A 27,368-nucleotide genomic window follows, 5' to 3' on the forward strand; every position below is an offset into this window, starting at 1 on the left:
ATTTCCGCTAAGATGGGTCATGGAGAACATCTTACCGTGCACCTGCAAAAGATGCAAAGGTATGTCGACCGCCTTCGCAAGTTAAATGTTGACTATGGGAAAGACTTGGCGATCGACATGGTGCTTCACTCTTTGCCTCTGATGTACAACCAATTTAGGATGACCTACCACATGAACAAAGAAGAGGTCACCCTAAGCAAACTCCAAGGTCTCTTGAGGGTTGCTGAGAGCAACTTCAAAGACAAGTCTGTTGCGTCGACTCCCAATCCGCCTGTTGCTCCTGTCTTGGCTATTGGTCAAGGAAAGGGAAAGAAGAGGAAGGCTTCATCGAAGAACTATCGCAAGGTCAAAGCCCGAGATGGTGCCTCTTCTAGTGGGACCAAATTTGATCCCGCTAAGCCCTGTTCTAACCCGAAGGAGGCAGAGTGTCACCACTGCCACAAGATAGGACATTGGAAGAGAAGCTTCCCAGAGTACCTGCAAGCAATCAAAGAAGGAAAGATCAAGCCATCTTTCGCAGGTATATACACAATTAAATCTAACGATTCTAATCATTTTATTTCTTGGTTTCTTGATACCGGTTGTGGTTATCACATTTGTTCTAATGTGCAGGGACTAAGAAGAAGTAGGGATGTGGAGCAAGGAAGAATCAATCTAATCATGGGGAACAGAAGATCATCGCATGTGACCAAGATTGGAGTGTATTCTTTAGTGCTTAGGAATAATTTGCGTTTAGATTTGAACAATTGTTGCTATTCGCCAGAAATGGCTAGAAACATCATTTCATTTCATGGTTTATATAGACAAGGATTTAGATTTTCTTTTAATAATGAGAATGGTTCTATTTTGGCTTATCTAAATGGTGTCTTTTACTTTGAAGCTATACCGTGTAATGGAATATATGAAACTGTTATGATTGTTGATAACTTAGGAAATGATGTTTTGAATATAGATTCTTCCACTAGTATGGATAAAGCATCCTTGTGGCATTGTCGTCTTGGACATGTCAACAAGAAACGCATAGCCCAACTCCAATAGGATGGAGTGTTGGAGTCATTCGACCTTAGGGAAGATGACACATGCGAGTCTTGTTTACTTGGAAAGATGACCAAGTCACCCTTCACGAGTACATGTAAAAGGGGTGAAGGTCTATTGGACCTAATACATACCGATGTATGTGGACCGTTTAGATCAACCACGAAGGATGGAAACCGCTTCTACGTGACTTTTACCGATGATTATAGTAGATATGGGTATATCTATTTAATCAAGCAAAAGTCAGAAACCTTTGAAAGGTTCAAAGAGTTCAAGAATGAAGTGGAGAATCAATTGGGCAGGAAAATCAAGATGCTTCGATCCAATCGAGGAGGAGAGTACCTAAGTCTTGAATTCCACGATTATCTCAAGGAGTGTGGAATAGTTTCGCAATTGACGCCTCCTAGGACACCGCAGTTGAATGGTGTGGCAGAAAGGCGTAATCGAACCTTATTGGATATGTTTCGCTCTATGATGAGTCGTGCTTCACTACCTATCTCTTTTTGGGGGTATGCCTTAGAGACTGCCGCCCATATCCTTAACCAAGTCCCTACCAAGAAGGTTGCCAAAACATCTCACGAGATGTGGACAGGGAAAGCTCCCTCATTGGCACATATCAAGGTTTGGGGTTGCGAGGCTTTCGTAAGACGAGATACTCACGACAAGCTCGAACCTCGAAGTGAGCGATGTATTTTCATCGGCTACCCGCAGACATCCTTTGGATATCTCTTCTATAGACCGAAGGACAATGTTGTCTTCGTTGCAAGGAGAGGAGTTTTCCAAGAGCGAGAACTCATAAGCCAAGGAGACAGTGGGAGGCAAATCGAACTTGAAGAAATTCAAGAGTCGATAGATGAAGGAACCTCTACCGCTGGCACTCAACCCGAGGAGGAAACTCCGGTTGAACCGATTGACGAATCCTTACCTCTTAGACGTTCCGATAGAGTTAGAGTTCATCCCCAGTTTTATGGTTTTCATATTACTACCGAAGGGGACACGTATATTAGTGATGATACACTAATAAATCTTGATGAACCTAATAGCTATAAGGAAGCCATGGCTGGCCCGGAGTCTGCAAAGTGGAAAGAGGCAATGGATAGCAAGATCCAATCCATGTATGATAACCAAGTTTGGAATTTGGTTGATTATGTGCCCGGACGTAAGACCTTTGGGTGCAAATGGATCTTCAAGAAGAAGACCGACGTGGATGGAAAGGTACACACATATAAAGCACGATTGGTTGCGAAGGGCTTTACTCAAACTCCCGGAGTTGACTATGATGAGACCTTCTCACCAGTTGCGAAGATTAAATCTATTAGAGTGATGCTAGCAATTGCCGCATTTCATGATTATGAGATTTGGCAAATGGATGTCAAGACCGCTTTTCTTAACGGAAAGTTGGCTGAGGATGTTTACATGGCTCAGCCAGAGGGGTTTATGGATCCGAAGCATCCGAATAGAGTGTGTAAGCTTGAGAAGTCCATTTATGGACTTAAGCAAGCATCTCGCAGATGGAATCTTTGCTTCGATGAGAAAGTCAAAGAGTTTGGATTTGTACGAAGCGAAGATGAATCTTGTGTATATGTCAATGCCAGTGGGAGTATAGTAAGCTTCCTCGTTCTATATGTCGATGACATATTACTCATAGGAAACGACATCCCAACTCTGCAGGAGGTTAAGTCCTGGCTCGGGAAGTGCTTCGCTATGAAGGACCTCGGAGAGGCTTCTTACATTTTGGGAATAAGGATAGTAAGAGAAAGAAGTAAGAGACTAATTGGACTTAGTCAGAATACTTACTTGGATAAAGTACTAAAACGATTTAGTATGGAAAACTCGAAGAAGGGAGAATTAACGATACAGAGTAATGCCAAATTGAGTAAGACTCAAAGTCCGAGTACCGAAGTTGAGATAGCAGAAATGAGCCGAGTACCATACGCTTCTGCAGTTGGCTCAATCATGTACGCTATGACTTGTACTCGCCCCGATGTAGCCTTCGCTTTGAGCATGGTTAGCAGATATCAAGGGAATCCTGGCAGAGCACATTGGATTGCGGTGAAGAATATCCTTAAGTACCTTCGGAGGACGAAGGAATGGTTCTTAGTCCTCGGAGGGAGTGATGACTTGAAGGTGCGAGGGTACAGTGACGCCAGTTTTCAGACCGACAGGGACAACTACCGTTCATAGTCGGGTTGGGTCTTTACCCTAAATGGAGGAGCAGTGACATGGAAGAGTTCCAAGCAGGAGACCGTAGCTAATTCAACGTGCGAATCAGAGTACATTGCAGCGAGCGAAGCGTCAAAGGAGGCAATATGGCTGAAAAACTTCATCGGTGATCTTGGAGTTGTACCCGCCATAAAGGAGCCTATGGAAATTTTCTGTGATAACGAAGGAGCGGTTGCCTTGACCAAGGAACCGAGGGATCATGGTAGATCAAGACATATCGACAGAAAATATCATTTCATTAGACATCGTGTAGAAGAAGGACAACTCGTAGTGAAGAGGATATCATCAGAAGATAACCCAGCAGATCCGCTTACGAAGGGACTGAGTAGGGTTAAGCACTTGCAGCATGCTAGGAGTATTGGGCTGAAGGATGATATTAGCATAGATTAGATAGTGTTAGAAACGTGTAATAGATAAATGTAATTAACATTTAATGATTAAATAAAGGAGTTTTATTTATGAGTAATGTTACTGTCTTATGTTAATTGTTTAACTATTGTTTCACTTTGCATGTTTTGACTTCCAGAATAATTGAGTTTATTAAGAATAATCTAATTGTTCAAATTATCCACAATCGTTCATATATTGGAAGTAGATATGAATGAAGATTGTCATGAATTGGTGTGTAGATTGTCTAAATGGTTTTAGACATAGCAAAAGGGTTGCTGCAACGTTCATGAGTGCTTATGAACTAGTTTTGAGCATTGGAACAAACCCGCGCTTGCTGGAATCACCTTATGGAATATGATATAAAAGGGTGATCGCAAGACGATAATATCATATAGTCTTAAAACCTAGATATATGGTTTGTTATTTGTTATTTGATTGTACATTGATAATGCGAAAACGCATCAGTAACTCGATGTTATAAAACGCATTGTTGTGTATAGTTGATTAATGAATAAGTAAATGCATATAAGTCGAAGTTTATCTATAACTTTTATCTAAGAAGGTAAAAGTGATATCTCGGCCGCTCGATGATTTGATTTGACTTATGTGCCGGGCCTGGTCAGAACTGAATTGGTGTGTTCAATTAAGTTCTATGTCAAATAAATCAGAGATCGAGAAACCTAAATGCTTGACTAACCATTCCATAGGATTGTCAGCATGATATCTAACAAAGGACTGTACGATCCCTTATCTAAAGGACAAGATTGATTAGATCAGAGTTTGACAGGGTCTTTGAGAGCTACGATTGCAAACCGAATTGTACTTGTGCATATAGTTACTAGACTTATCCAAGTGGGAGACTGTTGGAATAGTGTCTAAGGCTACAACTATACTAGGCAAGTATTTGACCCGGTTGTGCATGGTCCTTTTGGGTTGCCTTCACCATAGCAACTTGATAGGATGATTTATTAAGAAAGAGTAAATATTATTAATATATTATGGGAATAATATAAAGAATAATATATTGTTATTTGATTAATATAAGTCATAGAATTAATTGGAATTAATTTGGTGACTTAAAGAGATTAATTAAATAAAGGGGTATAAACTGTCAATTGTTTGATAGTTAAGCTTTAGACTATAAATCCTTATAGATATATAGTGGACGAATTCTAGAAGCTAGGATAACTTCAAAATCGCCCATGACTTATCTAAGGAAAGGATTTGGATAGCCTTAAGAGAAGATTATCCAATTAGGGTTTAGGTTGTAACCCTTAAGGAGTCTACAAGTATAAATAGATCCCATGGGCAAGGGAAATCGGCACCTCACCTAAAGTAAGAGAACCCTAGCCGATTTCCTCCCCTCTCCTCTCTCCTAAATCATCTTCTTTGCTATCGGTGTTTGTAAGCCATTAGAGGAGTGACAATTGTGACTCTAGAAGCTCCAAGACAACAAGATCAACAAGGAATTCAAAGGTATGGTTCTAGATCTGTTTCAATGTTGTTATTTAACCTAATTAGCCATTAGAAGTCTTGGATTCAAAGCATGTTTAGTTAGAAAGCCTAGATCCAAGCATTAGGGTTTTGCATGCGCACATAGGAAAGTTCTTATGGCTAAAACCCATCAATTTTGATACAATGCTTTGATATGATGTTTTGAGATACTATCACCTATGTTTTTATGAGATGATTGGTTTACTATGGTTTTATTTATAAATAAAAATGAAATTTTTGGACTGTAATTTTGGGATGTTTCAGCACGAAAGAAGATAGAACATATACAATTGAGGGTTTTCAATTTCGAGAATACCTCACATGTTCTTGTATCAGATCTTGTGAGCATTTTTGAGAAATTACTGAAAGTGAAAGCGAAGAGAATGGTGATGAAGTTGCCTAGAAATGGTGATGTTCAGTTTACATATGCAAATATTAGCTTTGCTAAAAGGGAATTTGGTTATAAACCAACGAGGCAACAATATTTTGCCATAGACACACACAAACACACACTCACATACAGATCATCTTCTGTCATAGCTTCTTGGTCTAGGGTTTTTGGAACTAATTTTATGTTTAAAGTTGAATGATCCAACAATGGTAAAAAGAAAATGGTGAAGAAGACATATAGGGTTCGTTTTTTGCAGATGGAGTCACAAACCAGGAGAGAGAGAGAGAGAGAGAGAGAGAGAGAGAGAGAGAGAGAGAGAGAGAGAGAGAGTCTTTTTGTATTTATTTATTATAAAATAGTTTAAAAGATGAAAAATAAACATATTACTAGTATTTTAGTCTTTTCAATTTGAAAAGTGAAATTTCCACATACAAACTAGCTTAAAAGGACAACAATTAAAAAAAATCAGGATTTAAATCAAAATCCAAAAAAAAAAAAAAGAATATATATATATATATACCACAAATACCGTTTTTACTGTTTTGTCCTAAACTAAAATAATAAGCTTTTGAAAAATTTCCTTTTCAATTTGCATTATTATTAACCTATTTTTGGAAATCCTTGGTATAGAATATGGATTACCTTGGGAATCTCTACTGACCCGCTAATATGATTCCAACGGAATGTGTAGGGCCATGTCGCATGTTTTCTTTCCAAAATTGGAGTAAAGGATTATAATATTTTTTTCTGAAAGATAAATCTTTATCTATTTCTACTAAATTGATTTTAATATCATATATGTTTCAAACAGGACTTTAATTCTAGATTTTAAAAAGAAAAGACAAGACTTGATACCACGGATAGAAACTTTTTGGTAAAATTTTATAAGTTTTATAATATTTTAAGGGCATATGTTATAAAAATACACTATATTAGACTAAGAAACTTCGAAAATACAATTAAATTATTTTATTTGTATAGTTTAGGAACAAGTTTTAGAAAATACAGTGTATTATATTATTATTTATTATTTTAATTTTGATGTTTATTAAACTATTATATTGATTTTTAACTTTGATTAGATTATTAGTTTACAACTAAATAACTAAAAAGAACTAGAGGGGTTATCCGCGCGTTGCGCGAGGCGGAATGTGTTCGTTTTCTGAGACAAATAATGAAGTACATTACATAAATTGGTATCCAAATTAAAGTATGTTGCTATTCTGTGTAATTTTCCATCAATCGGATGAATGGAAATGTAATGATAGATCATGCTACCAAAATAAGTACAATGCTATATTTGAATAAGTTTTCGAAAACAATGAAAATACAATCTTATATCCACGTAGTTTTAAATGAAAGTGCAATGCAATCTACAATAAATACAGAAAGAACATCTTCATACTTACCCCATCCCTCCACCGTCTTCTTCGATTTCATTAACAATAAAAATGTCATCTAAATGCAAAAACAAAAGTTATAAAAATATTTTTTTAAATATAAAGAAAATAGATTTACAAACAAAAGTGAAACAGAAATATGGTTTTGCTCCACTGCCATTTATCAAGGCTTTGATTCAATTAGTGTAGGAGATCAATTTAATACCTTATTGTGCCTTTAAAAGTTGCCTTGAATCAATTGGATTCTGTACGGCACATCTTCAATTACGGAAATCACACGACATAGGACATACGTTGCATTAAAGCCTTGTTTCTTAAAAAATAGTTGAATTATTCGTGCATCAAAGTCAAGCTCATAGCAAAAACCCTTAAAACATAATAATCAAATCAATAAAAAGAATTTAAGAAACAAAAAAAAACTAAACTGGTTGTTGATAAGATTACCCTAAATTAGACTTTGCACAAACAAATGGTCACATCGTTGTGTTTATTTATCCAAAACTAAATAACCATATTTGAAACTCAGTCAATCCACAATCACCATTTACTACCGACTGAAGTCGAAAAAGCCACATGAACATCACATGGACCCAACCATTAAAAGTCTATTCAATTTACTGAAAATTTAAAAAACATAACCAATCAATTAAAAAAAAACTTATAAAGAAGCTGAAAACAAATCTGGAAAGCAAGAGAAGCAACGAAAGGGTAAAACAGATAAAGTTGAAGACAGGTTCGAGAATTTTGTAAAGCTCATTCTAAATTGTACCTGGAGGAATGGTTGGCATGAGCTGAATCGGAGGAACAGACCGGTGTTGTCTCTATTTTCCCGGTAGAACAACCTGCAAATGTAGAAGAAATGAAAAAACAAAAGTTATCTTTTTTTATTCATGGTGAAAGAGTAAGGGTAAATTGGGAAATGGGAATGATAATCATTAACTGAAAGTTAAGATTTTGCAACATTTCACTTTGATAATTTTACCTAATCATAGCAATATCATTGACATACAAAACAATCCTCGTTCCAAATATCCAATAAAGCAATGATTGTACTCTGTTTTGAACACCAAGAAACAAAATACATAATTAAAAAAAGGAGCACAAATAATAATAATAATAATATCAATATAAGGCCGGTATATAGTTTATTTCTATATCTCATATTTCACTTTTTCTATGTATAAAATATCTTTTTAATACAAAATTGGTTCCAAATAAACGTCAATGTATATTTTCTCCATTTTTGCGGCCCAAAACATTAATTTTAAGATATTTTTCTATTTCATGTAAATTGGACAGATATTATTATGAATGCAATGATGTATTATTGTATCATGTATCTAACCTGTAAGCAATTTCATCCATGAAAGTTCTTGCAATACACGTGGAGGTTGTTGATGCAGCCCAAAATATTAATTACTCTGTATTTTGAAATAGTTAAGTATCATAACATAACTACATCCATGTACCTTTATCTTTCATAGGCTTTAAGTCACTTCTTACTCTATGGTAATGTAATTTTTCACTGGAATTGGAGTTTGAAAGAAAAGAAAAATGGAAAAGCTCATGTTTGACCTAAATAACAGTGTATGTGGAAGCCTCGTTGACATCCACCTATAACCAAAGGGTTCTATATTCAATTATTTACCTTCATGGTCAAACATTTGATCATTATGATGAATTCAAGGTTATTAATTTCATAGAGTGATCCAGTCAGGATAGGCATATCCAAGAATTCACCCACTTAAATTTTTCACAGGGTACCCAAAAGATTCTATTTTAATATAGTTTTATAAGGTGAACAATTTACATAATAGAAGAACGGTAACATTTAACATGCTCTTTCTTAAAAAAGAACCACGAACAAACCATGTTATGCTTCCAGAAGAAACCGCTCCCCCTCCATCAAGTGACAACATCAAGGACTCTACAATAAGAAAAATTCAATTTTAGTAATCCCTAATATGGAACATTGAACAAAATTTCATCAAACCTCCACAGAAGAAACATGAATAAGGTAGCTATTGGGCGAAGGAAACGACAGTGTTTATAGTGCGGAGTTTCTGTGGTGTGGAATAGAGAAAGAAAAAGAAAAGAACAGTGGAATTAATTGCAGATGGTTACGATGAAGCCATTTGATGTGAAGATCAATGCATTGCACTCAAAACTTCGATTGAATATCGAGCTGTTTGAGAGAAGCGGTTGGTGATGTTCAATCTCTAGATGATGTCGGTCGTAGAAGAGCTGAATATTCGAGGTGTAGAAGAAAAGGAACATAGTGAGGTGGTGGTTTGGAGGCAGCTAGGGAATGCAAGGAACGACAAACAAATTAGAAGGGTGGAGAAAATACCTTTCAATCATCGTCGACACAGGTGGTGGCTTCCGATGGTCAGACATACGAAGAAGAAACAAAGAGAAGGGTTGGATGAGAAGCGGTGGAAGTACTGCAACATCAGCAACCCACCGACGGATCCTGCAACTCACCGACGGAGGCTTTGGCGGAGGCGGTGTCGCAACAGAGAGGTTTGGTGGAGAACGAAGAAGAAGATTTGTGTCATTGTTTTCCACATTTTTTTAATTCCAAATTTTTTCTAAAATATAAACACACACCGACTCCACTCCATCCACCTCTACCTACCCCTACCCACACACACACATACATACCCACCCCCACACACACTCACCCGCACACACACAGACACACACACACACACCAACCCACAAACACACACACACACACACCAACCCACACACACACATACATACCCACCCCCACACACACACCCACAAACACACACACACACACACACTTACATACATATCCACCCAGACACACACCCACCCCACAAACACACACACACACACATACCCACCAATGCACCTACACCCACACAAACACACTCACACACATACCCACCCACACCCCCACAAACACACACCAACACACACACAAACCCACACCTACCTCCACCCTCACAGACACACACACCCACACACACAAACCTACACCTACCCCCACAAACACACATATACACACACAAACACACACTCGGACCCCCACCAACCCAACACCACCACGATAATCACCAACCTACCATCACCATCACCACCACCACCACCACTAACCCGTCACTAGCACCACCACCACCGCTGTCGCCGCCATCACCACCACTGACATAATTGTCGCCGCCACCACCATCGCCTGTCATCACCACCACCGCCGCCGACCCGCTACCGTCACCGCCCCCATCCACACCCTACCACCGCTATTGTTTCTAAAAATGAAAACCGATAGAAAAATACACATCTAAACATGTTTTCTAATTTTCTAAACCTGAAAATGAAAAATGAAAACGAAAAACGAAAATCGAAAAGGGAAAACAAAAAACGAAAAATGAAAATTGTTTTTCCGTAACTAAACGCAACCTAAGGGTGCGTTTAGTTGTGGAAAAATAGGCCGTTTTTCGAAAAAAAATTCCAAGAAAAGTGAGAATTTTGAAAACGCGTTTAGTTCGTCTATTTTTCTAAATTTTTCACGGAAAATGAAAATTTTCCGTTTTCTAAAATTACAAAGAGGTTGGAAATTTTTGGAAAACTGATAATCATTGTTTTCTACATTTTTCTAATTCCAAAATTTTTCTAAAATATAAACACACACCCACTCCCACCCCATCCACCTCTACTTACCCCCGCCTTAACACCCCCCACCCCCACACACACCTACCCCCACACACACACCAACCCACAAACACACACACACATACATACCCATCCCCACACACACACACCAACCCACAAACACACACACATACATACCCATCCCCACACACACACACGCCCACCCGCACACACACACACCAACCCACAAACACACACACATACATACCCACCCGCACACACACACACCAACCCACAAACACACACACATACATACCCACCCACACACACCCCCACCCGCACACACACACACACACCAACCCACAAACACACACACATATACATACCCACCCACACACACACACACACACACCCGCGCACACACACACGAACCCACAAACACACATACACATACATACCTACCCACAAACACACACACACACTCATGCATACCCACCAACGCACCCACACACACACATACCCACCCACACCCCCACAAACACACACCCATACACACACAAACTCACACCTACCCCCACCCCCACACCTACTCATATACTACTCCTTAAATCTACCTATGTTGAACCCTCAACCTCAAGGAGTGAGGACAACACCTGATACCGTTGGGCTAGAAGTCATTTCAACACATGTTATGTAACTAGCTTTTTAGATTTATGTAGTTATAAAATATTAATATAATCTAAGGTTGTCAAAATGACCGTGGGATCATACGATCCTAAGTATGAAATGGGTCAGATTGTATATGGATCATATTTGAGATATAATCGTAGGTAAGATCGTAAGATCATAGATAGGATCATAGAATCAGAATCCGATCAGATCCTACCTCCACTTGATTTTTTTTAAATGAAAAAAAAAAAAAAAATTCACCATTTTATGTCTTTTTTTCTTTTACCGGTTTACCATTTATTATTTGTGTTATGAGTTGTGACTAATATTTTAATGTTTTTATAGCTTTTGAACGGAAACTGAATGTTTGAGATATTTTTTATGTTTTAAAATTATAAGTTCATATTATGTTTTATTTTGTGTGATCTTAGGATCCCGAACCCGAACTTGCAAACTTAAAAACGATCATATATGGGATCCCGATCTTGACAATATTGATATAATAAAAATAAAAAAAAAAAACTTAATGATTTTAATATACAAAAAATAATATAGTGAGCTATTTAAATACTACAATTTAATTCAATCAAAATAAACTGAAAAGAAAAACTATGTTATGCTAATTGACTTTTCTTATTTTAACTATTGTAGTAAAGGAAGAGAGGGATCACCATAAGTCTCCATGATCAAAGCTTTGGTTCTTCTCTGCATGCTGAGCAACACATTATGCCATGTATTCACTCTAGAACTAGCCCTAATCGGCAATATTCCCACATTCATTTCCCCTAAATCATCAAGTCTGATTCCAATAACTTCGCCGGCCGTCGCCCCATCCAATAACCAAATCAAACAGTAGCAAAAACCTTTTGTAATCTCCGAATCGCTATCCACTCTAAATCTCATTGTTCCATCGACATCCATCATCACCTCCAGCCACACTTGAGCTGTACATCCGGTGACTCTGTTTGATTCCACCCTACCTGACTCTTCGAACTCCGGGAGGAGACTTGCGTAGTGTATCAACCGTTTCACTCTGTCGATCGGCTCCGTTAAGGATTTGAATTCGGAAACCAGAATCTCGAGCTTCTCGCCGACTGTGAGTGAATTCGAGAAATTTGGAGGATCAGGCGGTGTTACGTGTTTTGGATGGGAGATTTGGAGGGATCTGGTGGAATTGGAGCGTCGATTTGATTTGTTTCGTTTGTATTGGATGCGCGAAAGGTTAGGATTAGATGAATTTGATGGTGGAGGTGGAAGAATAAAGCGTGTTGGTGATCTGAAGACGGCGGCGGAGGTGGAGGCGGAGTTCATTTCAGATGGTGGTTAGTGACAGTTTTTTAGATGAAGATAACGGCCGGAATCAGTTGGTAGGTGATGGTACGACGGAGGAGAGACGGCGGAGGAGAGGGAGAAAGGTCCTTGAAGTGTGGAGCCTGTCAGAAGAGGAGTGGATTATATATAGGATTCTGCATAACAAATTAAATAAAAATTAGTTTTTAAATAGAAAATATTTGAATTAAATAAAATGTTATATTAAATAAATTAAAATAATCAGAAAATTATAGGAGGGGGAAGAATATTCTAGCATGATTTGGTGTTCTACTCTGACTACTGTATACTAATCATCTAAAATATTTACTTTTTAGATTATTTAATAATTTCTTTAAATATGTAAATGTTACTTATGGTTTTCAATATTCATTATTTTATAACTTTACTTGCAGACAAATTGATCTGTTTATTGATTACCAACATGTTTATACGACTTAAAGTCGTTATATATTTATATTTTGTATTATGATATAAGATAAAATTGGTTTGATTTTGATTTTGTTTTATTTTTAAAAATAAAATTAATTGTGAAGAAATAAGAAACCCTTAGGTTTGAGGGTATGGTGCCGCAAAAACCACACTTCTTACTCTGACACATAGACGCCGCATTGGTGTCAGTGTGGTTTTTTGCCACAAACTAGGTATGGTATAAGAGAGAGAGAGAGAGAGACTATTTAGATGAAAAGAAAGAAAAGTGTGGTTCCTACTGCATATATGATGAATGCGATATTTTGGATGATGATGTGGCAGAACCATAGATAAAAAACCACACCCATTCTCTCCGGTAACAATTGTGAAGTTGAAAATAAATGTGATTTTAAATAATTATCTTTTAACTTTAATTATGTATTTCTCAACCGTAAATTTTAATCATGGTAATCACTTTTAAAGAAAATTTGACCCCTTGCTAAATAGATACTAGTATTTATCTTCCATCCGACTTATGTATTTGTTCATATTAAAATGTATCGCGATATAGAGTTTATAGTTTTTTTTTTTTGATATTTTCTTATTGTAACAGGTATAGTTAGAATAATATATGTGTGATTGTGTGGGTTTGTAAACGGAATGTGTTGAATGTGGTATGACCAATATATCGTCATTGCTTACATTTTCGTTGTCCCACTCAAAAGACTCTATATAAAGGCTGCTCTTTCATTTATCTTTAAAATTTATTTATATTTTTGTCTATAAGAAGCTAACGACTAGCTAGTCACACTATCATTATATATAGGGATTATATATAGGGTTGTTTAAAAAAAATCTTATTTTACCATATAAACATTCTAATTAAATTTTAAAATATTTATATTAGTTGAAATTACATTATTTTTAAAAAAAAACTCATTATAAATAGTTAATTATAAATTGACTTTTTATAAAGTAATATATATATATATATATATATATATATATATATATATATATATATATATATATATATATATATATATATATATATATATATATAAGAGAGAGAGAGAACTACATATAAAACATAAATATTTTGCGAAATATTTAAAAACAGACTTTATCTTATAAAAATCTAACACATGTATTTTAGAAATTAAATTTGTTAGCAATATATATATATATATATATATATATATATATATATATATATATATATATATATATATAGAGAGAGAGAGAGAGAGAGAGGTTCATGCGAAAGCATAAATATTTTGCGAAGATCCTGAATTGTATTCACTTGTAAATGAGTTTATGATTCATGGTCCATGTAGAGCTGAAAATATGAATTGTCCATGCATGGTGGATAAAAAGTGCTCTAAAAACTTTCCAAAACAATTCAGTAATCATTCGTCTGTTGATCAGAATGGTTTTCTGTTATATAGGCGAAGAAACGATGGTCATTTTGTAGAAAAATCAGGTGTTAGGTTGGATAATAGAAATGTTGTTCCATACAACAAATATCTATTGAAAAGATATCAGACACATATTAATATTAAATGGTGCAATCAGGGATCTTCTATAAAGTATTTGTTTAAATACATAAATAAGGGTCCTGATAGAGCTACAGTTGTTGTTGTACCAACCAACAATGAATGTGAAAATAATGATGCGGTCGATGAAATAGCTGAATATTACGATTGTAGATATTTATCAGCATGTGAAGCATTATGGCGAATTTTTAAATATTATGTTCATTGCAGATATCCTTCTGTTGTCAGACTACCTTTTCATCTTCCTAATCAACAGCAGATTGTATATGGCGAAGACGATGATATTCCTGATGTTCTTGACAAACCTTCTGTTGCGGCTTCAAAGTTCACAGCTTGGATGGAGTGTAATGCAATCGACAGTAAAGCACAAAAACTCACATATGTTGAATTCCCTACAAAGTTTGTTTGGATATTAAATGGTCGGTTTTGGAAGCGAAGGAAAGTAGGAAAAGCCATCGGTAGAATTCATTCTGTTTCACCTAAACTAGGTGAAGCATATTTCTTAAGGATTCTTTTAAATAAAGTAAAAGGACCAACATCATTTGATGAAATTCGCATGGTAAATGGTCAAACACATTCTTCTTTTAGAGATGCTTGTTATGCACTCGGGCTATTAGATGATGACAAGGAATACATTGATGCAATTAAAGAAACAAGTCATTCTAGGTTTTTATCTACGCTTTTTATTTGCTACATTGTTGATGTGTAATAGTATGTCTAAACCAGAGGTCGTTTGGGAAAATACATGGGAATATTTGGCAGATGGAATTCTATATAGCCAACGACAAAGATTTAAGTCTGCAGGTATTACATTGTTTCTTATTTTTTTTAAATTAATTTCTTTTTATTATTCAACAGCCATTAAATAATTAGTAATAAAATTATTAAATATCGACCACATATTTTATTAATTATTTAATATTTTCGTGCAGAATTGTCACTCGGAGTCGATGAATTTAAGAACTTAACTTTGTTCGAAATACAACAAATTTTACTTCGAAACAACTCTACTCTCAAAAACTTCAAAAACATGTCATACCCAGATGTTGAATCCGTTTCTTCTTCAAACAATCGACTTATCACCGAGGAGCTAGATTACGACATTCCCGTTATAAAGAATGACTATGATCGTATGTTTCTTGCATTAACAAATGAGCAACGTAACATTTTCCTAAACATCATGAGTGCTATGCAAGAAAATAAAGGAGGTGTCTTCTTTGTTTATGGTTATGGTGGAACGGGTAAAACTTTTTTTATGGAAAACAATATCTACAGCAATTAGATATGAAGGAAATATTTATTAAATGTTGCTTCAAGCGGTATTGCTTCCTTATTATTGCTCGGTGGTAGAACAGCACACTCTCGATTTATAATTCCATTTGAGCTTACAGAGGATTCTTTTTGTAACATAAATCCAGACGGTGAGTTGGCTAACTTAATAAGAAAAACCTCTTTAATAATTTGGGATGAAGCACCTATGGTCCATAAGCATGCATTTGAAGCTTTAGATCGAACTTTGAAGGATTTATTCAGGTGCGTAAATTCAACCATCTCAAATATTCCATTTGGAGGGAAAGTTATTGTCTTTGGAGGAGATTTTAGACAGATTCTACTTGTTGTTCCGGGTGGTAGTAGACAGAATATTGTAAATGCTTCTTTGAGTTCTTCATATTTATGAGAACATTGCAAAGTCCATAGATTAACAAAAAACATGAGGCTAACTGTTGGAAGGGATCAATCAGATATAGAAAAAATAAGAGATTTTGCAAATTGGTTATTGGATATAGGAGAAAGAAAACTTGGTGGTCCAAACGACAGTGAAACGATTATCGATATTCCGGATGATATTCTCATTAATGATTCACATGATCCTATAGGTTCCTTAATTGAGTTTGTATATCCTTCAATTTTAGAGAACTATAGCGATATAAATTATTTCCAAGAAAGAGCGATACTTGCTCCAAAAAATGAAGTTGTCCAGGAAATAAACGACTGTTTGCTTAAGAAGTTTCCAGGAGATGAAGTTGAATATTTAAGTTCAGACAACATATGTGAATCCGAATTTCTCCATGATCAATTTGATGCAAATTTATACTCTCTTGATGTATTAAATGGTTTCAAAGTATCCGGTTTACCAAATCATAAGTTAGTTTTAAAAATTGGTGTTCCGGTAATGTTACTGAGAAATATTGATCAGAAAAACGGCTTATGTAATGGCACAAGACTACAGGTGTTATCATTGGGAAAACATGTTATTGAGGCACGTATAATAACTGGAACTAATATTGGAAATCGGACTTTTATTCCAAGAATGTCTTTAACTCCATCAGAAAAAAAGATTCCCTTCAAATTCACAAGAAGACCGTTTCCTTTGGCCGTATATTTTGCAATGACTATTAATAAAAGTCAAGGACAATCGTTATCAAAGGTTGGTTTGTTTCTGAAAGATCCAGTTTTTTCACATGGACAATTGTATGTTGCCTTATCTAGAGTTCAGAGCAGAGAGGGATTAAAATTATTAATTTTAGATAAAGATGACAAACTCACAAATAAAACTTCCAATGTTGTTTATAAGGAAGTTTTTCGAAATTTGTAGCCAACTTTTTTGTAGCATATTTTATTCATTTTTAGCAAATCACACTTAATCCATCATATTACTGTATTTTTTTATAATTACGTATTGTTGTATTTTATGTTAATTTCATTACACACATTGGTAATGCATCATCTGCATATGTCCAACAAGAATCATGCATAAAAAATAAGAGTTTTCAAAAATCTTCATTCCTAATTAAATACTTCCCATTTACTTTGTAATTAAATACTTACAAATAAAAAAAATTTATTGAAAAATGCAATATTACAATTCATAAGTTATCAGAATTAATGAAATATTATTTTATTAAATAATTAATTTTTAAATTCAATTCAAAATCAACACCCATGGGTTCCACGGGTTTTAACCTAGTATATATATATATATATATATATATATATATATATATATATATAGAGAGAGAGAGAGAGAGAGAGAGAGAGAGAAAGAGACAGAGACAGAACTACATATAAAACATAAATATTTTGCGAAATATTTAAAAACAGACTTTATCTTATAAAAATGTAACACGTGTATTTTACAAATTAAATTTGTTAGCAATATATATATATATATATATATATATATATATATATATATATATATATATATATATATATATATATATATATATATATATATATATATATATATATATATATATATATGGTTTTTAAATGAAGATGGTTTTTAAATGGTTCTTAACCTTTAGCGGTTCTCATTTGATCTGTTTTATATATATATATATATATATATATATATATATATATATATATATATATATATATATATATATATATATATATATATATATATATATATATAACAGATCAAATGAGAACCGCTAAAGGTTAAGAACCATTTGAAAACCATCTTCATTAAGGGTATTTTCGTCATAACAATGAAATTTTTTATGTAAGAGTATTACCCTACAAACTTTCTCATTCTCTGATATTTTAAGAAACTATCTCATAATCTCTCTCTCAAACACAAAACCCAGTAACCTCCATCACCATTTTTTCCGACAGCCTCCATCACTATTCTTTTCGGTCACCGTTGCTCCGTCGAGAACGGTTATCAGATCTGAGCCCACCATGATAATCACTACTAAAAACCACCACCGACGTCATAACCATCGCCATCTGCAGAGTTGTCATCACCCGCGTCGCACAACCTGTTCGCCGCCACCGCTCGTCGCTCTAGATCTGCAGTCGTCCACCTCCGTTCGTCGCACCAGCTTTGTAACCATTTGACGCACTAGATCCACTACTATAGCTTCCAAATCTGAGATATTCCTACCTCTGACATCACTCTAATTTGACAAGATATGATATTTTTTGTTCGATTTCTTCAAATCTGATTTCGCCATTATCACCGTCGACGACGGCTCCACCACCATCGCCGCCTCCCTCTCTGATGATGCCTTCTACCTCTAAAGAAATCAAACACAAACCTCATTTCCTCATATAAAGATCTAATAGATCTACAATCCGCGATGACAGATCTTTGATTTCCGGTAACAGATCTATACTTTTCGGCTCTAGATCTACAATTTATGTCTACAAATCTACGAGCTCCGACAACAAATATATGATTTTTACCTCTAGATCTATGACTTACACCTCCAAATCTATGACTCAAATCATTTTCATCTCTTTCTCTCTGATCTCTTGTGAAACACCACCAGATATGCATCAATATATGCATCAGGTATATCATTTTTTCTTTTGATTGTGTTTCCTTCTGTTATGGTGTGAATTTAATGTTTTTAATCTCTTTTTTGTTGTTTACTTTTGTTAAGCTTAGTTTTATTACCTACTATTATGTTGTTAATTCAAGTTTTTTTCTTATTTATTAAAGTATGGATATAATGTTTTAAATTGTTTATGTTTTATGGTTGCTATGCTGTGAATTGAATTTAAAATATGTGTTATTATGTTAATGTTTTCTCAAATTATATGAATTTATGCCTTATTAAGTTGTGAATTGTGATGTTTTAATGTTTCAATTATTGTTTACTTTTGTTAATGTTAGTTTTAACTATTATTAATAAGGAAATACAAGTTTTAAGCCATGAGTTTATGAGTATTTATAAGTTTTAAGCTATGAATAAGTGTTTGAACTAGTAAGTTGAGAATATGATTGAGAATGTACACTTTATGTATTTAACTGTAAATCTATTATATTAAGTTGTGAATTTTGTATATTAAACTGTGAATTAACTGTATTAAGTTGTGAAGTGATTGTATTAAGCTGTGAACTTTGTATATTAAACTGGTAATTTGTTATAGTATACTATGAATTTTGTATATTAAACTCTGATTTGACTGTATTAAGTCGTGAATTAACTATATTAAACTGTGAACTAACTGTATTAAGATATGAATTTTTTAAGAAATTTGTGTTAATTTTTTTAATGAATTTTATGTTTGATTCTGAAATATGATATGAAAGAAGCATTATACACAAATATGATTTTCTCTAATTTTGAATAAAGTATGTAAATTTTAAACTGTGAATATTGTGTAAGTTAAACTTTGAAAGAAGCACTAGCCTTAAATGTATTATTGTAAGTATTAAGTTGATAATATGGGTGTGAATGTATAATTTTTTTTGTATTAAATTGTGAATTTATTATATTAAGTTACGAATTTTGTATATTAAACTGTGAATAGACTATATTTAGTTGTTAATTTTTATTATGCGAATTTTGTGTTAAAATATGAATGATTTATGTATAAATTCTTACATTAATTTTCGTGTGAATATATTTATTTTGTGTGTAGTACAAGTTTTTTATAATTTTTTTTACATAAACTCCAAAATGAGTGAATTAATATGTTTATTAAACTGTGAATGTAGTATTTAATCTTTCAATGTATGACTTTATATACATATCTGATTTGGAAGAAATGATGGTTACAACTGTGGCAAAGGTAGTTGATTACGATATATGGTGGAGGTGGTTGTGGTAGAGTTTGGTTTTGACTTCTCTAAATTTGTTAATTAGTGTAAATTTGATTGAATTAAGTGTTGGATTAGGTGTCTAAGCTCATAACTATAATTGGTATGTACTTGATTTGATAGTAGCATGGTCCTTTTGGGTTGCCTTTATACTGTCAACTAGACGTGATGACTATTGGAGAGAGAGGCTGATTTTATTATTTGGAATAATAAATTGATTCATAAAAATGATTTATTAATATATTATCAGAATAATATATTAATTAGAAATCATATTATTGATTAGTATTTAATCAAAAATTAATTTGGAATTAATTTCGGGATTAAATGAACATGTTAAAAGTGCAGGGGCTATTATGCAGTTATTTGGTAGTTGTGATTGGGCCATTTGATCACCCTTATAAGGGAGGGCCGAAAATCCCTAGAAGGTTCTAGAGATTTTCGTCCAAGCCCTAAGGTAAGGGAGTCCATGGACTTGCTTAGTCCCTAAGTTAAGGAATTAGGGTTTCTACCTCAAAACCATAGCAAGCCTCAAGTATAAATAGAACCCTTGGCCTCTTGAATTCGTGCACCTCCAAGAAACCCTAGAAGAGCCGAATTTCTGAGCAAGTGAATCCTCACTCCTCTCTCTCATATTCATCCTCTTGCCCTAGTGTGTTTGTGATCCATTGACGGTACTATGTTTGTGGTACTTGCTCTCAAAAGCAAGGATCTTCAAGAATTAGTTGTTATTACTATATAGCAACAAAGGTAAGTGTTCTAATCTTTCTTATGTAGATTTTGAATTCTTAGATGCATATTAGGGTTTTCTATTTTATGTTCAATGCTTGTATGTCTAATAGAGAAAACATAGATCCGATCTAGGGTTGCATGCACACATATGATTGTTTGTATAAAATCCATCAGTGGTATCAGAGCTTTTGGTTTTGTTTTCAATTATATTTGATACAATAGTTTGTGCGACATCCCCAATTTCATGGCCAGAAAATACCGATTTGTTTATGCTTTGTTTTATAAAATCAAAGTAATCCTTTGATTAAAAGAGTTGCGGAATTTGTTCCCAAAACAAAATATGATAAGAATTTATCAAATCATTTATTTAAAGAAATGTATTTTCATTAAATAACAAAATCTCGGGATGTCATGTTCCGATACAGACCAAAAGCATAAACAATATAAAAAAGACCTTACAACAATTATTTATAACTACTGATCTATAATCCAAAATCTCTCGTCAAGTCCACCAACTTATACTCTTGTGTCATTACCTGTAATGCAAAGAAAACTTAGTGGGTTAGGCTTGAGAGCCTAGTGATCATACAGGGTTTTCAACCCATAATAATATATTTATTATATTCAATCATCAAACAATCAACCCAATTACCCATCCCCATTATCTTCTTTATTTCTTAAGCTTTTACCCTAGGAATCGACTATCCTTCCTTCATTCGTTCCTAAGGATTGACCTAAGGAATTGACACAAAGTCCATTGCTGCCAAAGTTTATCTATCAGGTACTAAATCCATAGCTATCAGGCGCTAACTCCATAGTTACGAAGGTTCACTTAACATGCGCTAACTCCATAGTCACCAAGGTTCACTTAACAGGCGCTAACTCCATAGTCACCGAGGTTCACTTAACATCTTTCACTACACACCAATTATTCCATCTACCCATGTTCTACCCAACATATTTGTAGATCTAAAATACAAATACAGGTTAACTCATTTAGAGCCTATATAAAACATTCATTTCACGTCCACCTTAAATAAACACATATCACGTATTCCATAGTAAATACTTCATATTTATGTGTTAGAAGAAAGTAACCACACACTCACTTGATTAGACGATGCTCGAACAGCACTACGGCTCTTCGAGTAGTAATTCTCCGATGAAACCGGGATATCTTCACACACCGGGCTTCTTGCAGACAGAGCTTCGGCTCGGTAACTCTTTTCTTCTCGGGATCTTCGGGCTTCGGGACTCGCTTCGGGTCTCGGGATGATACCGGGGCTTCGGGGGTACTTCTTTGCACGTAAATCGAGGTAATATGGGTGAGAGAAGGGTGAATTAGCAACCTTGACCGGCTTCCCCTTCAAATCTATTTATAAGGCTGATTTCTTGATTTTCACGTCATGAACAATATTTTCACGTCGTAAACAGTATTTTCACATCATGGGCTTGATCGTCACTGCATGCATCATCACAAGTTGGGTCTGGTAGACTCCAGGAGGCGTCAGAAGACATTTCACGTCGTGAACACTGTTTTCACGTCGTGGTCTCTGACAGTTTTGGAGTTTCGCGCCCCGAACTTCAGAAATTCATAACTTTTGCATACGAACTTCGTTTTTGACGTTATTTATATCGACGCGAAGGTGATATTATGCTCTACAACTCTCGTTCAAACTTCGTTGGCTAATTTTGACTTTATTTTTATTATATTATTTTTAGTAGGTCGGGAGAGGAAAACTCTGTTAGAAAATCATAACTCCTTCGTCTAACGTCCGTTTTCGTCTGTCTTTTCATCGCTAGACTACTATCGACGACATCTTCAATTCTCGTTTAGATTTTTTCGGCTAAATATCGCTCGATCTCATATTTGAACTTCGGGTTGTACACTGCTAAGCCGAAACTTCAAAAAATCATAACTTCCTCATATGAAGTTAGATTTGGGCGTTCTTTTCATGCACGCTCTCGATTTAACGTGTTCTATGACTTTAGTTTAGATCACTAAATCCAAATATTGCTCTATCATAAATTCACTATTTTACGTTGCGCTGTGTCGTGTCGATTCTGTCGCGAAACTTCGACGGGTCATAACTTATTCGTTATAACTCGGATTTCGGCGTTCTTTATATGTATGAAATCCTTGTAACATATACTAAAACTTAGTTAAGATTAATACTTTTAAATAATATTCCATCAAAAAGTCATTTTTAATGCTTATCATCTCTAAATTAACTAGCCCAGATCTACGGGCGTTACAATTTGAACTTGACAAATTAGGGTTTATGGCAATTAAACCCTAGGGATTGGATTTTTCGAAATTAGGGTTTCAAAACCCTAGGTTCAAATTTTGATTAGGGTTTTTGAACCCTTTCCTTTGACCCTCATGATTTCGATTTTAGGGTTCCCTAGAAATTTCGAAAATACTTCCCCAAGATTAGATTTCAAAAATCTAGGGTTTTGGGTAGATATTATCCTTTAATTGTTTAAATGGATAATTGATGATTTTGATATATCCCTTCCCAAAATTTCAAAATCTAGGGGATAGAGAGATTATGTTAAATTATTTATTTAATTTAATGGATAATCCTATGAGATTTAATAATTTAAATTAATTGTTTAATTTTGGATAATTATTAAATCAAGGTTTTTAATATTCAAGATTTTAAATTAAAAGGTATTAATTTCAAAATTTTTAAATTAGATTAAAAACCCTAGTATTTTGAAATGTTTAAAATACACCCTTATACTATTATAATATTAAAAGTTTAATTTATATATATGTATAAGATGAGTCAATTTTACTGTTAGTAGGCCTCATTCATGAAGCCGAACTATAAGGGGTATAAGGAAACTGCCTATAAAATGGTGGTTAAATAGGTGTCCATTCTCACCCACCGCTTCCTTGATTGGTGGAGGGTCGTTAGCCAAACGGGTAGGATAGAACATTAATTCTCTCATTAATAAGTATAATGATAAATATAAAGTAACAAAATATTTTATAAACTCTCAATCTTAGTTACTTTAGGAAAATGTGAATTTGATGCTAATCCATGAAATTGCACAATTCACTTTGTCAAGTCGTTAGTGGAGCGTGTGTGGTTAACCGGCACACTAACTTGGACTAAAAAACAGTGGCAATGGGTAGCTCGTAAATTATTATAGATCAATGGAACGTGTGTGGTTAACTGACACATTGATTAGGTGGTAAATGCCATCGAGAGTATCAAGCTAATTTGCATTGTTATTCACACCTTGTTTATGATCCTCGGTATCCCAGTCACAAATTTGAAGGGCATAATAGAGATTAAACATATCATTGAAGAGTTCAATGAATCTCTAAGATCTAGGAAATTCATTTAAAACCTAATTCATTTTAAATTTCGTTTTCGTGGTGAAATTGGTAAATCGTCATTTACCTACCTTCAAATAATTTACAATTGGATTACGGCATCCCTTTTCTGAATTGTGAATTGTTGTGTTGGGTCCTAGCCTCAATATTTCAGTTGGGTGTTATATTGATGATTTCATATCTAATCAAAAACTTGTCTTTCTTTTTTTTCATATGTCTGGACCAAACAACGTTTCTTGCTCAAACTCCTCCAAAAACAACTCCTCAAACCCACTCTCACTCCTGAACATTTGTGGGAGGGTTACATTGGATGGATCCAATTTCAATGATTGGATTAGAAACATTAGAATGGCCCTACGTTATGAGGATAAGGAACATATTCTCGAAAAGGAACTCGTCGAGATAGATGAAACCACTGCAATTCCCGAAGAAATGGTTGAGTTTAGGGCCAAATGTAAGGAAGTGACCAAAGTATCGTGCATTATGGTGGCCACTATGACTCCCGAGTTGCAGCGGTTCTATGAGGACTTTTAACCTTACTAGATGTGCCAGGACTTGATGGAAAAGTACCATCAAAGAGCACGTCAAGAGAGGTATGAAATAGTCACCTCATTCATAACAACTAAGATGAAGGATGGAGAGTCCATCACGACCCACCTGCAAAGGATGCAGAGGTATGTGGATCGATTGATCAAGTTGAATTTCAACTTTGATGAAGAGTTGGCTATAGCCATAGTCTTGCACTCTTTGCCTCCCTGCTATGATCAGTTCAAGATGACTTATCATCTGAGCAAGGAGGAAGTCACCTTAAGCAAACTTCAAGGTTTGTTAAGAACTGCTGAAAATGGATTAAAAGGAAAAAATTGTTGAATCCACTCTTGCTGGTACCCCAGTCCTGACTATTGGACATGGAAAAGGGAAAAAGGGGAAAGCTCCCTCAAAGAACTGGAAGGGAAAGTCTCATGGTAGAACTTTTTCTAGTGGATCCAAATGAAAAACTAGTTCTGCCCCTCCCTCCTCTGATCCAAAAGAAGCAACGTGCTTTCTATTGCCATGAAAAGGGGCATTGGAAACAAAGTTTCCCGAAGTACTTGCAGGACATCAAGGATGGGAAGATAAAGCCCACAATTGCTGGTATTTATACTATTCTATCTAAAAACTCATCATATGCTAGTTCTTGCGTCCTTGATACAGGATGTGGTTTTCACATTTATTCTGACTTGTAGGGACTAAGAAGAAGTAGGGATGTGGAGCATGGGAAGATGAACCTGATAATGGGCAATAGGAAGTCGTCACCTGTTACCAAGATCAGAGTTTACTCTTTAGTTCTTAGTAGTAGGTTAGGTTTAGATTTGAATGATTGTTGCTACTCGTCAGAAATGACGAGGAATATTATTTCTTTTCATGGTTTGTACAGACAAGGCTTTAGATATTCGTTTAATAATGAAAGTGGTTTTATAAATGCTTATTATAATGATATTTTTATTTTGAAGCATTGCCTTGTAATGGTGTATATGAAACTGTGATGGTTATAGATGACTTAGGAAATAATGTATTGCATATTGATTCGTCTAATGATTTAGACAAAGCATGCATGTGGCATTGTCGTCTTGGACATGTCAACAAGAAGTGTATTGCCCAAATCCAAAAGGAAGGAGTGTTGGAGTCATTTGACCTTAGGTTAGATGACACGTGCGAGTCTTGTTTACTTGGGAAGATGACTAAATCACCTTTCACTGGTACTTGTGAAAAGAGGCAAGGGATTGTTGGATCTCATATACATAGACGTGTGTGGGCCCTTCAGATCCACCACAAGGGATGTAAATCGCTTCTATGTGACTTTTACTGATGATTATAGCAGATATGGATATATCTACTTAATCAAGTATAAGTCAGAAACCTTTGAAAATTTCAAAGAGTTTAAGCAAGAAGTAGAGAATCAATTGGGCAGGAAGATAAAGATGCTCAGATTCGATAGGGGTGGTGAGTATCTTAGTATCGAGTTCCACAACTATCTTAAGGAATGTGGAATTGTTTCAAAATTAACACCTCCTATGAAACCACAACTTAATGGTGTGGTTGAGCGTCACACCCCAAACCTGAACGGCGGAAACATCTGAGGGTGGATGACTTCATGTTAAGTATCACAACACATGCATCATAGTAATCAAAGTACAACAGCCATTGCATTAATAATGTATAATTTTTACATAGTGTTCAAGTCATTGTATATGACATCAAAAGTAGATATAGCAAAAGACAAACGACGCAACTCTATACTGCTCTGTCTTCTCAAAATCCTGGGAATGTACATGTCTACTGGTTCCCTGAGAATACATGTATTTTGAAAAAGAGAGTATCAACATTTAAGTTGGTGAGTTCATAAGTATTTATGTTTAGAAGTTTGTTATCTGTTCCTTGAAACAATGAGTATGTTTACTGTTCCAAAAATCCAATATTTTCTGAAATAACTGAAATTAGTTTTAATACCATAAAACCGTTCTGTGTAACTTGTGTTGTACTATGAAATAGTGTAACATAGTTTTAGTTCACAATAAAACTATAAAAAGAATGTTTTATGTATTGTTATGTTTTCCTTTGTTGTAAACTAGTATGATGTATTTGTACTCTTTGAAAACCCTGTAATTGTGAGTGTGCCTAGCTTCACCAGTTGTAATGTAATACTGTAATTCGTATTATTGTAAAACAAATACGTTGTATTTGTACTCCTTTGTTTAATTATTCATACACCAATCATGTTGTTAATATCTTTTTGTGAGTTATTATAACCATACTAAGACTAGTAAGCCTGATACGATGCTTTGTAGGCGCCGGAACTGGAACGACATTTATCACTCCCAGGCATACCCATCTAACTGTAGCTAATAGTTTGAGTGCGGGATTGTCAATCCCATATAGATCTATACACATTTGTCTCGCTCTATGTTGGGAGATTCTGGTTATAATCATCAGGACTTTAATAGTAATGCCTAAATGAATAAGCGACTCAACATTGTCTCACAAAAACCACATTGATGCTTACATGTATAATAATGATGAACGATTATTCTGAAATAAATGAACTGATAGTATGTTCCTTTTCTAGTATACTTCAAGTGTAAAGTATTTGTACAAGAGTATATAGTTAAACGTTGTATACTTGACTAGTGAAAATAGTATGAGAGTTCCATAAATTATACCTATTATAATT

The 27,368-nt window shown here is 34.8% G+C and overlaps 3 protein-coding genes across 11 annotated transcripts; 2 read left to right on the forward strand and 1 right to left on the reverse strand.

The window, feature by feature from the left end:
- Window positions 1-6,564: 6,564 nt before the first annotated feature.
- Window positions 6,565-12,672, reverse strand: LOC111881562 (sufE-like protein 2, chloroplastic). 9 transcript variants are annotated; one of them, XM_042900070.2, is made up of 6 exons: window positions 9,284-11,861; window positions 8,803-8,860; window positions 8,279-8,354; window positions 7,916-7,987; window positions 7,703-7,775; window positions 6,565-6,991 (listed from the first exon to the last, which is right to left on the reverse strand). In XM_042900070.2, exons 3-6 carry the CDS (start codon window positions 8,296-8,298, stop codon window positions 6,869-6,871), a joined length of 288 nt encoding a protein of 95 aa, XP_042756004.1. In that variant the 5' UTR covers window positions 8,299-8,354; window positions 8,803-8,860; window positions 9,284-11,861; the 3' UTR covers window positions 6,565-6,868. The 9 variants fall into 9 exon arrangements, with proteins under 9 accessions (XP_042756004.1, XP_052625183.1, XP_052625184.1 ...); XM_052769223.1 differs by lacking the exon at window positions 9,284-11,861 and adding an exon at window positions 11,892-12,671 and having other exon boundaries at window positions 6,639-7,775; XM_042900065.2 differs by lacking the exons at window positions 8,279-8,354; window positions 8,803-8,860; window positions 9,284-11,861 and adding exons at window positions 7,139-7,191; window positions 11,892-12,671 and having other exon boundaries at window positions 6,645-6,991.
- A 1,650-nt stretch (window positions 12,673-14,322) lies between these two features.
- Window positions 14,323-15,798, forward strand: LOC111881522 (uncharacterized). Its single transcript, XM_023877910.2, has 3 exons — window positions 14,323-15,182; window positions 15,229-15,320; window positions 15,449-15,798. Exons 1-3 carry the CDS (start codon window positions 14,323-14,325, stop codon window positions 15,796-15,798), a joined length of 1,302 nt encoding a protein of 433 aa, XP_023733678.2.
- A 429-nt stretch (window positions 15,799-16,227) lies between these two features.
- On the forward strand, window positions 16,228-17,112 carry LOC111881521 (uncharacterized). The gene is made up of 2 exons (XM_052769669.1): window positions 16,228-16,567; window positions 16,640-17,112. Exons 1-2 carry the CDS (start codon window positions 16,228-16,230, stop codon window positions 17,110-17,112), a joined length of 813 nt encoding a protein of 270 aa, XP_052625629.1.
- The last annotated feature ends 10,256 nt before the right edge of the window (window positions 17,113-27,368 follow it).

Source organism: Lactuca sativa, chromosome 3 (assembly GCF_002870075.4).
Source record: "Lactuca sativa cultivar Salinas chromosome 3, Lsat_Salinas_v11, whole genome shotgun sequence".
In the NCBI taxonomy this organism is placed as follows: Eukaryota; Viridiplantae; Streptophyta; class Magnoliopsida; order Asterales; family Asteraceae; genus Lactuca; species Lactuca sativa.